We start from the raw sequence: 12939 nt of genomic DNA on the forward strand, positions 1-12939 counted from the left end.
CCTCAAGAGCATTCTGGAAATTAAAAGACAGGGTTTTCTACAATCATGACTTGAGTACAAAAACGAAACTTGCAGTGAGCAATTATAATCCCATGTTATATGGGAACGAAACCTGGGTGCCGATGCCGTACTGCTGCGCCGACACCTGAACGCTTTAAACAAGTTGCAACAGAGACACCTTAGACAACTCTTACGAATCCGGTGGTCCCATCATGTCTCAAACGTACCGGTCCTTGAAAAAGCTAACTGCGAGAGTATTGAAGTCATGATTACAAAATCCCGCCTAAGATGGGCTCGTCACGTATGCAAAATGCAAGAAAACCGCATACCAAAATCTCTCCTTTACGGTGAGCTTGTAGACGGTAAGAGGAGGCCGGGTGAACAACTGAAAACGTACAAGGACATTTTCCACGCAAACTTAAAGGGGATTAACATGCAGAATGAGTGGGAAGAAGCAGTTCACAATAGAACGGAATGGAGAAAAATTGTAGTCAGTTAACAGCGACAACCAAAAAGTAAAGAGGAACAAAGTAATGAGATTTTTGAATGTCCGGAGTGCGGTAGGCAGATAACATCACGTATCGGGCTTTTCAGTCACAGAAAAGCTCATGAAAGAAAACGCCTTGCGTGACCATCTTCTGGTGTGTGTCGAATACTCGTCAGGCGAGTAATGCCAGTATGTATTATGTATGTATGTATAGATATATATCCGATACCGGTATAGAACCGGTATCGGAAGACCTGTTACCGTTAATTTGTCCATTTCCGTTCAGTGATCTTCATTTCATAACCATCGCTGACGCCGTTTTTTTTTCGGTTATATTGTACTTCTTGTTGCCGCATTTGAGCGATATGCAATAATTATTGTGAGTTAGAAAAATAAGTGCTTTTTTTGGTTCGACTAATTTGTTTGATAAGAGTTACTGAACAGCTGGTTTATGTTGGAGTAACATTTTACAAAAAAAAAATATATTTTTTTTAGTTTCCTGTGTCAGTGGCAAAATAACGAGATATTTTTCTGTAATAAACTGGCCACAAAAGTATGGACATTATTTAGCAGTATAAGTTATGTAGGCGTAGATCCACATTTACATGAATCGTTACCATATGTACCGCAGTATACTTCTATAATATCAATGTCGCATTTATGCAAAAAAAAACAATTTGTTCATATGTTTCCCCTATTTATACTAATGTCCAAGGAATATGACTTGTAGAAGATTGGTATAACAAAGTAAATCTAGTAACAATGTAATATTATTTGACTATTTTTGATTTTATATGCAAAACTAAAAACAAATATATTATTTAAGTTTTATTTTTTTCTTATTTTCGATATCTTTCAAGTTACAATTACAATTACAAAAGCTAGTGTATTATATATGTACATATATAGGCCATCATTATCTTAAAGACTTATAAGGTCGAGTGCACACAACGCGTGATTTTGTCGACTCGGCCACCGAATAGACGGTCGCGTCGTCTCGACGGATGGTTCTATACTTAGATTAAATATTAGAGATGAACATAACTGAGATTCTCCAATCGCAATTGAAACTTCGATTGCGATTTTTGAATCGCTGCGAGTGTAACCTGCGATTGCGATTTTAATATTTAAATACTGTACTAGGTATATAGGTTGTTAACTGGACGGTTACTTATAGGGGAACAGAATGGCAACACTGCATCCAATTCCAAATGAGTACTAAGCTAAGCTTCCGACTCGTCCCGTCATCTCTCGACGAGCGGGCCAAGTTTGCCATATTTCAACTATAAAGCTCTTGCCGCGAGTAATAAACAAATTAACAACATGTATAATTGTCTATGTACGTATTCAATTGACTTGTATTGAATCCTGTTTCACCGTAAATAACTTCAACTTTTGTTTTTTTTTTAATGACACGCTCGGTTTTTTTAGTTCTTTATTTGATAGAAAATTACACTCTGAATAGTATGACATATCATATATCAACTTTACTGACATATCATATATCAACTTTTGACATTTTCGCATATGGTTTAACTGGAAATTGTAACATGCGGTTCATAACTACAATTTGACTCGAAATACCGAATGTGGGGTACCAAATTATTCGTAAAAAAATGATTTTTCTAAATATGTTAATGAGCCACCCTCTGCCTCGTCTTAAACTTAGAATAAAAGTCCTGCTCCTCTCGGCGGCTTAACCGACGAGCCGACAGTCGAGTCGACAAAATTCGCTCAGTGTGTACTTAGCCTAAGATTTATAAGTTACTGAATGTAACAAAATAATGATTATAACATTTAAAGTTTTTTTTTCTATTTTCAGAAATATTAATTATACAAAACTCATTTGCAAACCAACTATATGTCTATAGTAGTTGACACTATCACTGGCAAGTACTAAGGATCATGTAACGAAAGTAATTTAGATTTTGGTGATTGTATCCCACCAACACCATATAATATAGGTCGTTTTGCATGCTGCAAGACTTCCTTCAAGACGGTGCAATTTACAATAAATATTTCCCAAAAGCATTGTGGCCCAGCTAATTGATATCCGCAAATGCAATTTATCGGTTCTGCTCGATATTTCTGCAACTGCAAGTATGGGGGAAAATCTAGTAACGTTAGTTTTTCCAAGGTAAATAAATCTCACTAGACCGACAAGTTTCACAGTTCGTTTTTTATGTTTTTGTTTGAATAGCGACCTCGCTTTATGCTGGGCTTTGATTATGATTAGAACATAGTAATAATAATCACAATTTTAGTCATCATTATGAGCACAGTCACAATTTTAATATGCCATACGTTAATACAGTTGAACAATAACCTAATTTTCATATTTTTTATTTCATAATGATTTTAGAAGTGTATATATTTGTTTAAATTTTATTACTCCGGTTTTTTAAACACGAAAGTTACCATGAGTATTAGAATAATAATAATAGCTCCCGTATATAGCGTTTAACGCCTTGGGAGTAGCAAGGTACAGCTTGCCATACTAGAGCCGTTCGGTATACAAGGAAGGTAATGTGGCTAGCACTACGCTTCAACCGCCTATTATTACCTCAGGATTGTGAATCCCAAGTCCTCATTTAAGGCTGAGTCGACCTAGGTACCCAAACTATTTTTATTTTAATAAAAATAGTCGGCTGATGTAATGCCGGGTGTAGGATTCGAACCCACAACCTTGAGATTGGTAGACGAGAGCCTGTACCTCTACGCCACCGGGCACCTTAGCATAAGTATGTGACCTAACCATAAGTATTAAACATGGAAATTAACAATAATTAATGTTCTCTAACCCAAGTTTTCTTATTAAGAAGGACGACATAAAAAATGACGCCGCGCATGCGATCTTCAATTTTTGTCGTAATCACTTTTATGATTGTGACTAAAATTGTGATTATGATTACGACTATGTTATATAAACCCGGTGTTATTTTTATCTAAATATAAATAGTATTTTGAAGAGAACCATAAACTTTATAGCTATTAGGTGTACCTACGCATAAGCATAAATATTTACATTTAAAAAGTTAGGTTAAGGTAAGTTTTGTTTTTTTTTTCAAGTTGACAGAAACAACGATTGCAAATGATTCCTTAATTCGCCGCCAAACCAATGTTGCCGAACTTTACAGGCAGTCGCTATATTGGAGGAATGGCATAGTTGCGCATGCGTATTTGTCCTCGGTGGAACGGCGGAAAGTAATGCCTAGCTGTAGAGAGTTTGCAAGAGAAGCTGTGGCTCCATTGGTAAGGCCGTGGCTTCGGGATCGAGAGGTCCCAGGTTCGTGTCCCACAAATACAGAACTTTTTTATTTTTCTACAGTTGTCTTATTTTTCTATTTACTTTTGTGTTGGTTAGTCTCTGGGGTATGTTTTTTTTGTTTGAATTGCACGCGAAATACCCGACTGATTATCGTTTATACATACGCGTGCAAAACTGCGGGTTGTAAAGTTACACGGTACAGTTAGATGCACAAAAGAGGTTTGATTGCGTTGGTTTCAACTTCTTTGGAGGGTTATGGTGGGTTCATACAGCCAAATAAAATAAAATAAGAATAAAATAAAATAAGAAATAAGGAATTCTTATTTGTGTGCGTTCATACAGTCAAATAAAATAAAATAAGAAATATATATTTGCTCATGCGCAGTACGATGAGGCTGGATAAAAGTTAACTTTTACGATTGTTTATAGTAATTTTACTATTTATAGTATATTTATTTATTCGTTGCCTACTATATTATACATTTTACTTATGTGAAATTATAAAATAAATTAAATCCAAACTGAAAATATTTGTAGGTTAGAATTAAGCGTGCGCAAAGCCGTTTTCACATAAAATAAAACAAGAAGTTAAAAGATAAAGACTTCTTATTTTATTTGTTATTTTATTTGGCTGTATGAACGCATGTACGGTATCCCATATAACCAACTTTCTTATTTTATTTTATTTTATTCTTATTTTATTTTATTTGGCTGTATGAACCCACCATTAATCTGTTTTTTACAAGTTTATTTTTATAAGTGATAAATTTGGCAACGTCGGTTTGACGGCGAATTAACGGGACGTCGATCGCAATTCCGAATTCCGTTCAATTCAACCCACTTCCGTTCTGTCAGTCCTCGTGGCAAAATAATTAACTCTCTGATGGCTGATAGTTTGGGGTCTTTAATCTGTAAAAATATTAGTAATCTTTTGTTAAATCATTTATTAGCATCGTACAAGTTCGATCTAGTGATTTGTTGAGTAAAGATTTCAAATTAACGTCTCCTTTTTGCTGCCAGGGCTAATCTGGACGGGGCCTACATTGTTTAAGCGGAATCCGAACCGCGATCCTCGGCCATATCATGGTCAATGGCCTACCGACTTGGCAAGTGTCTAAATCGACTCTTTACTCACGAGATATCCGATCTCATTCGGCCTCGAACCGACGTGAATGAGCAGTGTGTGTCAATAGATTTTACACTTTTGCCTTTATTCGACAACAGCACGATACAGAGTTTCGAACCGGTCACCCGTCCATCCACGAGTATCGCCTTACGTCGCTTAACTTTGGTGTTCTAATGGTAACCGGTGTTTCGACGTAGCTGGGCCGTCGCCCTTGATTTGTTGAGTGATATATTGTGAATTTTTCTCGAAGTTCGCCTACTTTAAAGTGCCATGTGTAAACTAATTAAAGACAAACTTTTTACGTTATCACGGGGGTACGCAGCCGGATAATGCCAGCGTAGAAGGAACTATTTTATTTATTTGGAGATTTTTTATTTTCGAAAATAAGCAGTGAAACTTTCAAAAACATATATTCTCAAAAAACAAACGGGATTACCTGATAGCCTAGTGGTTTTCCCACCTAATTGCGCTGGAAATTTGCACCGCAAAACAGCTTTAGAACAAATAGCTGTTTAACTAAGCAACCACCAACCAACGATCGCAATAGAGTTGCAACATATAAAGTAAACTGCAAGAGCTTGCAGGAAGTCTTGCAACATGTAAAACAGCCATATTATGTCCAATTTAGTAGAACATACATCTTTTATTGAATATTAATGAAATTTATATACAAAAATTACACTTTACAAGGGAAAATAAAGCTTATCTCACTCGAAATGACCATAGAAACATTGTCTACGTTAAGTTCACAGATTTAGCCTAGTGCCACCAGTCCTGCTCACGACCCCCCTCCTCCCCTTTTCCTATTTCCGCTGGCGTCAATTGCACATGCGCTGCGGAATTCGCGATTTAAACCTCTTGTCTTTCGGGCTCGCGGCCGTATCGTTCTCGGCCGCCGCCGGCTCCAAGGCTGACTCGTCAACTCTAGCGACCACGCTTTCGGCCAAACTGTCCAGTTCGTTCTTGGGCTTAGCGCTGACACTCTCTGCGGGTCGAGATCGTGCGGGGCCCAGCGCTACTGAATTTCCAGTTCCGCTGCAAAGAGCGCAAGTCAATGAGCGGGACGAAGGACGAACGAGTACCAGTGTTGCCGCCAATGTATGATATGTACACTAGGTAAATTAATATTTTTACGTTCTGCGATCGAATAAATACAAGTATTTACAATATTCCTTGCAAAAATATTACCGAATACCTAAAACCGTCCGCTTCCGTGCGGCAACACCAGCACTCACCTTCTTGCCTAATGGAATTCTAAACTAAAACAGCTGGCCTAAAGAAAAGATGATGAAGTCCTACCAGAGCCTGTGCAGATGTAGATTGCGACTCAGGACAGACCGGACATCGGTGGTAAATCTTAATGCGTCTAATACGGGCAGGAGATTGAGCAGTGCCATATCAGTAGGATCCGAGAACCATGACTTAATTGGAATAGCATTATCTAAAAATTAACCAATATTATAATATTTTCACTCATTCTTTACTGACTAAATATACAGGTTGGTCCAAATTCTATTTGGGAGACATATTCTGCAGATAAAAATAGCAAAATAAAACACTAAATCACCACAATACAGCAAAACACTTTTACTGGACGCGCGTTTCGCTAACCATGTTAGCATCATCAGCAGATGACCAATACTAATCTAAAAAGTACAATTTGAGCGTTTATATACTCGCTCAGTGGGTACCGAGTGGGCGTGGCAAGATCTAGCCAACCGAGTCAGACCCCACTGAGCGTAATAGGTAGATTTCCACTACTAGAGTAGTAGGAACAAAGAACTTGAAGGATTGACCGTTGTCTCTGTTCATACTATCTTTTCATTTATTAATTCTGATGCTTTCATATGCATCTAATTGCCTGTAATTTGAGACTTGTTTAATTAATTTTAAATTATTAAGATCTATACATTGTTCTTTATCAACAATATGTTTAGCAAGGCAAGATTTATCCGGTCTGCCATATCTTATCTGAGCTAAATGTTCTTCAAATCTAGTTAATATTGATCTTCTAGTTTGCCCAACATATTTCTGATTAGAATCTTTACAAGAAATTTCATAAATACCCAACCTTTCTAGTGGAGGTGTTTTATCCTTTTGTTACCTAATAATTGTTGCAATTTATTATTAGCACTATACACAAGTTGATAATTGACATTCTTAAAAATTTCAAAAAAAGTTCATATAGAGTGTATCCTAAAATGCTTAGTTTTGGAGATTCAGGGTGTAGAAGTTTCGTTTTTATTTCGATTTTTTCCAAATAATTTCTGAACTATCCAGTCCTCGCCATCAATCAACCCAGTGGCGTCTACACGATAGCCTTCGCGGACGACTTAGCTATTGTGTCTATAGGTTAAGGTCTGGATGAAGCCAAGAGACTTGCAAAGATAAAATAAAATGACGACGTTATAAATTATTTAGAAAAAAATCAAAATAAAAATAAAACTTTTACACCCTGTATCTGAGACTAAGCATTTTAGGACATACATTTATACAAACTCTTATTCTTATTTTTATCTGCAGAATATGATGCTGAAGTTTCCCAAATATGATTCAGACCACCCTGTACATGCCTCTTAAAATAGAACATCATACCTACCAGGATAAGCTTTATAAGCTCCTGGACTATTATCCAGGATAAATACACTAGAGAGATCATTGCATATGGCACTTAAGTCTTTTGTATATGATCCAAAATCTGGGGTACAATGCTGTCTATAAAAACGCCTTTGTAAAATCCCTCGACCTGCATCTAACTTATCTGCAACAGCTGCTCCATAAATTTCCATACTTGCCGTGAATACAACTAATTCATACCATTGTGAAACCTGAAATATACCAAAAAAAAATAATGCTCAATAATTTAGGAAACAAGATAAAGGAACTTACAATATCCAAAAAGAAATCCACATGGGGTCTTTTATGGACAAAAAACCGAACAGGATGTCTGTCAATTGTAACTTTTAGAACAAAATCTGGAGGAACTCCTGGCCGTACAGTCGGTCTGACAACTCCATCATGTTGTGAGTGTATTAAAGTTTCATCCAAATCAAGAACTAAAACTTTACGTCTAACTATACCTAAAATATTAATTCAAAATTAACATACAACACATTTTTCAGATATGTTATTTATTATTTAAATATATCTAAAAAAATTGATATTCTTGTGAGATAACTGATAAAATTAAATTTGATAACTATATACTTACTTAATCTATGCCTTGATAAAGGGGATAAAGGAAATAAGTCATACTTTACAGATTGGTGTTGGATTATCTAAAAAAATAATTTTTAATTGGACTATTGCCAATTTTCAAGTTGCCAAAAATATTATTTGAAACCAAAAAGTTGCCTTTATTTAGGTTTATACAGAAAAGCTTTTTTGATATTGGATAAATAATATTCGTGTTTGTATTTTACTATAAATAATAAATAAAATTATTGAGCGCATTCTGAATAAAATAGAAAGTTCAACGAAAAAGATATTGCAGCTCATATTAGTGTATTTTTAGATAAAGATTACTTACAGCTCTGGTCTGTTTTTTCAAAGTGAAACATAAACAGGTCCATATTCTTGAGGCTAAAAGCAAGAATGCTCTAAGCCCCATTTCCAACTGCTTCCACATTGGAAAGTATAAGTTCCACAAAATTTTTCGTCAAGCAAATTAACACTTTTATTTAAGACAGAATATTATCACAAAATCTCTCAGTTTTACACATAAACTTTACATTTTAATTTCTTAACAAACCGACACCGATAATTGACGGCCATTAAAATGGCCCCCACTGTCAATTGTCATTTTGATATATGACGGTTGGGATTTTTGATCATGAAGTAAAACATATGACTATAATGAGCGCGTTTTTTTGTAGAGTGGAGCCCTTGGAGCAGAGCAAGGAGCAGAGCTTGCTAAAAAATCAGAGCGTTTTATTATCTAGGGTCACTGGGATTGGTCATTAGTCGCCGTAGTCGCTGCTACGGAAGAAAAAGGAGTCTGATTTGATACTATAATAAATAAAAAATACTGTTTTATTTATTATCAGTTTATTATTATATTTATTTTGAAGTTATTTATAATTATGAAGGATAGAGATGGGGTAGAGGTATTTATGATACAGCTTATTTTGATTTGTTTGAACAAATTTACTTTAAAATATTTAAACCTGGGTACTAGTCAACTTATTTTATATATGTACATATTATTTTATGTTATATTTAAATTCAATAATTTTATAATAAATTTGCGCACAAAAATATAACAAAAACGTCATGTGAAGATGCGTAAATACTTTGTGATCGAAAAAAAAAACGGCGTGAACGATGGTTTTGAAATGACGATCACGGTCATTTTATATGTAAAATTATATGGGGAATGTCATGCTGTGATGTCATATTCATTTCCAAGCCAACTGCATGGACGCCGTTTTTTTTTCGATCATACGGTATATCCGTTGACCGTTGACAACATTTTTATTTTCATTAAATTCGTGCTTGTAAATACCAAGTAGGGGTAATTTTACCCAAGTAGGTATTATAAGTAGTAAAAAATGACAGCGATCGTAATTTCAAAACCATCTGATGCCATTTATTTTCCGATTTTGTTTAAATAACACAAATTATCGAATATGTAGATATAATGTTTTAATTTACAAGTGTTTAGTGATTTACACCATCAGGTTTTAGATGACCTACACCTACACCTAGAAACAAAAATGTTTTTAGATATTTCGAAAACCAATATTTTATGCATACAGGGCGGGCCAAATTGGACACTTTTAAAGGGATACAGCCTTTTCAATAGGAGATAGACGGAAACTAATATCGGTGTCTGGAGCTTATGTTTTTTTATTAAAAACATGACTGGTAAAAACCGCAACTCGATATCTGTTACCGTTCCGGAGTTACGGGGTGAAAAATGTGTATTTTTGACAAATCGCTGTAAATTTAGTGCTATGGAAAATTTTAATATTTTTATGAAAACATTTCCAAAGCAGCTTTTGCAGTAGGACGAAGCGTAAACGGTTGCTTTTACGACACCGCGCGCATCTCCTACGTAGGACAGCTCCGTAAGAAAACGTTTGATAAATACGCGTCGCTCGCACCGCCCGAATCGCGCGCCTTTCTCCCACGTAGGGCGAAGCGTTAAAAATTTTAATATCATTAACTTGGGAAAGTTTTAAATAAGTACTCATTGATTCCTTATCAAAAAATATGAAAAAAAGTTCCTATAAACATATTATGGTGCGTTTAGACTTGAGCACGCACGCACTGATCTTCCGCAAATGCTCAAGTGTAAACGGCTATGCGCGCACGCTCATTCTGAATCTGTCTGTGCGCGAGCAGCCGCGAACGTGAGCCGTCTGGTGTCGGTTTTTGGTCCGTGCTCAAAGGGATTTTATGTGTGCCCGAACGCTCAGTTTGCACCGGTAATTTGTTTTGTCTGCGTTCGTGTGTGATTTTTTTTCGTTTTCTTTATTAAAATTATGGAGTGGATCAATGAATCTTCGTTATTATTAATTGAAGAATATGAAAAGTTGCCTATATTATGGGATGTTAAACATTATTTGTTTGTATTATTAAAAAATAAAAAAAACGCATGGCAAGATCTTGTAAATAAAATTAATATTGAATATGTCGATATTAATGCAATTGCTATTCTAAAATTTGTATCTTTTGTTCGTAATTTTTGGTGTTATTAAATTTTGTAAATATTCAAAGTCGGGTCTGGTTATTCTTGTAAAGTTTTTGAATTGATCATAGCCCTCTTCAGACACCAAGTTGTTGCAGTAAATTGTATCGATTTCTAAAAATTAGGGTTTGCCACCAGCGACGATGTTTCGATTTTTCTCCTTTTTAATAATTAAGCTGTGCATAACAATGACTGCAGCCTCGACTATTTCTTGGTCGTCCATTATTTTCGCCGACACAACTCTGCTGTGCGCGCACAAATGGATCACTTCATTCGTCGAAAAATAAGTTTTTAATTTGAACGGAGCGGAGAGCGCGAACAAATGCCGTGCGCGCACGCTCAGCTCGTGCGTGCTCAAGTCTAAACGCATCATTAATGTGTATGGAAATGCATAGTTTTAGAGTTACAGGGATGTTAAAACTTTTTAAAATTAGGTTTTTTGTAATTATCTTAAATACTGTTACGGATTCCGTGGGTCCACTAATTTAAACTCACGATAAAATACTTAACGAATTTATTTTCTCACTTTATACACAATTATTAACTTATAACACACAACAAACTAACTATTTATAAGATTCCTTCACCAAATTGTCCGATTTTCAATTTCCACGCGGTATATTCAAATTTCAAAAACTCCCTCAGTTGTCGATGGCTCCGGCTTATATACTCTATTGACTGCTTCTCGAAATTTCCCCAATTCTCGGAAAGCGTACTTTTTCATACCAGACAATTCCATTGTCTGATTCCCTTACTTCTCGAATTGACTAAAAGATGGCGCCTGAAAAAGTCTTTTAATTTCTGGCGGATACGTTGCGGTTGTGCAGGCAACCAGTAATACATTTTTAATTTCTGGCGGATACGCCATTTTTCTTGACATTGCCCCTTTCTCAAATTTGATCGTCCCGATCAAGGTTCCTGTCTGGTATCTCTTCAATCGATCCAGATGAACTACTTTCATCTTACTTCTAGGGCTGCGTTGAATCCGGTACACAACATCATTTATCCTCTTGATGACTGTATAAGGACCTTCCCATGCTGGAGTTAACTTTGGGGACCTCCCTTTCTTGCGCTGTGGGTTATATAACCATACCATATCGTCCTGTTGAAATCCCGTAGAATTGGCTCTGAGGTCGTAACGAGCTTTCATCCGGTCACTGGCTAGCGTAATCTTACTTCTTACGGCCTTATGAATTTCCATTAACCTTTCCTTCAGTTCATCCGCGTAGTCCTCTACATTTGTGGTGCCGTCGTCTGGTGATCCGAACACCAAGTCACAAGGCAACCGTAATTCTCGACCAAATAAAATCTTCGATGGTGAAAGTCCGGTGGTGTTGTGAACTGCACTTCTATACGCCATTAGGAACAGCGGTATGTGTTGATCCCAATCTCTTTGATGTTCGGCCACCATTTTCGAGAGGTGTTCTTCAATGGTCTTATTGAATCTTTCGACCATCCCATCAGACTGCGGATGTAAAGCTGTTGTCCTAGTCTTGTGAATACCAAGCAGATCACACATCTTCTGGAACAGTCTTGACTCGAAGTTCCTTCCTTGGTCAGTGTGAAGCTCTAAGGGAATTCCAAATCTACTGAAGACATTATTGACCAATACTTCAGCTACAGTCGATGCTTCTTGGTTTGGAATGGCAAAAACTTCTGGCCATTTACTGAAATAATCCATCGCTACTAAAACGTACTTGTTGCCCTTGTGCGTTTCAGGGAATGGGCCTGCAATGTCAACAGCGATTCTTTCGAATGGCAGTCCAACGTTATATTGTTTCATTTTTCCCCTAGAGCGAGTGCTTGGTCCTTGGCTGGCTGCACAAGTTTTACATTGTCGACACCATTTCTTGACATCTTCGCAATAATCCACCCAGTAAAAACGATCTCTCAGCTTGCTCAAGGTCTTGTTTACTCCAAGATGGGCTCCAGTTTTACCACCATGAATTTCTTCCAATACCTGGGTAACTTTCTTTCTTGGTACCAGTAACTGAGTTGTTACTGTCCTGCCATCCGCACTTTCCCACGTGCGCTTTAACAATCCATTCTCAATAACCAGTGAATTCCACTGAGCCCAGAGAGCTTTGAAAACGAGCCCTCTGTTTGCAATATCCTGCCACGGTGGTCTCTCGCCGTTACCTTCCTTGAGCCGTAGTATTGCTCCGATGTCTGGATCTTCCATTTGGTCGTTCCTCAATTGTGTCGTCGTCCACTGTTCATCGGTTCCAAGCTTAAAACTCCTTATCATGACAGTAATTTCACGTTGTTCCGTTTTACTGCAGTGCTTACAATCGATTTGACAGGGTCTTCTGGATAAACCGTCTGCGTTACCATGCATCTTTCCAGCACGATGTTGGATGGTAAAG

At 36.7% G+C, this 12939-nt stretch overlaps 1 protein-coding gene across 1 annotated transcript; it reads right to left on the bottom strand.

Annotated features, from left to right (window-relative positions):
• Nucleotides 1-4970: 4970 nt before the first annotated feature.
• On the bottom strand, nt 4971-8674 carry LOC115881300 (CTD nuclear envelope phosphatase 1 homolog). Its single transcript, XM_030898727.1, has 6 exons — nt 8411-8674; nt 8093-8159; nt 7771-7961; nt 7481-7709; nt 6181-6322; nt 4971-5916 (listed from the first exon to the last, which is right to left on the bottom strand). Exons 1-6 carry the CDS (start codon nt 8507-8509, stop codon nt 5700-5702), a joined length of 945 nt encoding a protein of 314 aa, XP_030754587.1. The 5' UTR covers nt 8510-8674; the 3' UTR covers nt 4971-5699.
• Between the last annotated feature and the right edge of the window lie 4265 nt (nt 8675-12939).

This window comes from Sitophilus oryzae, unplaced genomic scaffold, assembly GCF_002938485.1.
Source record: "Sitophilus oryzae breed Bouriz unplaced genomic scaffold, Soryzae_2.0 scaffold_1712_pilon_pilon, whole genome shotgun sequence".
Classification (NCBI taxonomy): Eukaryota; Metazoa; Arthropoda; class Insecta; order Coleoptera; family Curculionidae; genus Sitophilus; species Sitophilus oryzae.

What these genes read in the sequence shown, in the direction of transcription:
- LOC115881300 (XM_030898727.1), bottom strand. Translation starts at nt 8,509, where the DNA reads ATGTGGAAGCAGTTGGAAATGGGGCTTAGAGCATTCTTGCTTTTAGCC. An exon ending in TGAAAAAACAGACCAGAGCT is followed by an intron (nt 8,160 to 8,410) that starts GTAAGTAATCTT and finishes TTATTTTTTTAG; the next exon opens with ATAATCCAACACCAATCTGT. An exon ending in AGCTTATAAAGCTTATCCTG is followed by an intron (nt 6,323 to 7,480) that starts GTAGGTATGATG and finishes GTTAATTTTTAG; the next exon opens with ATAATGCTATTCCAATTAAG.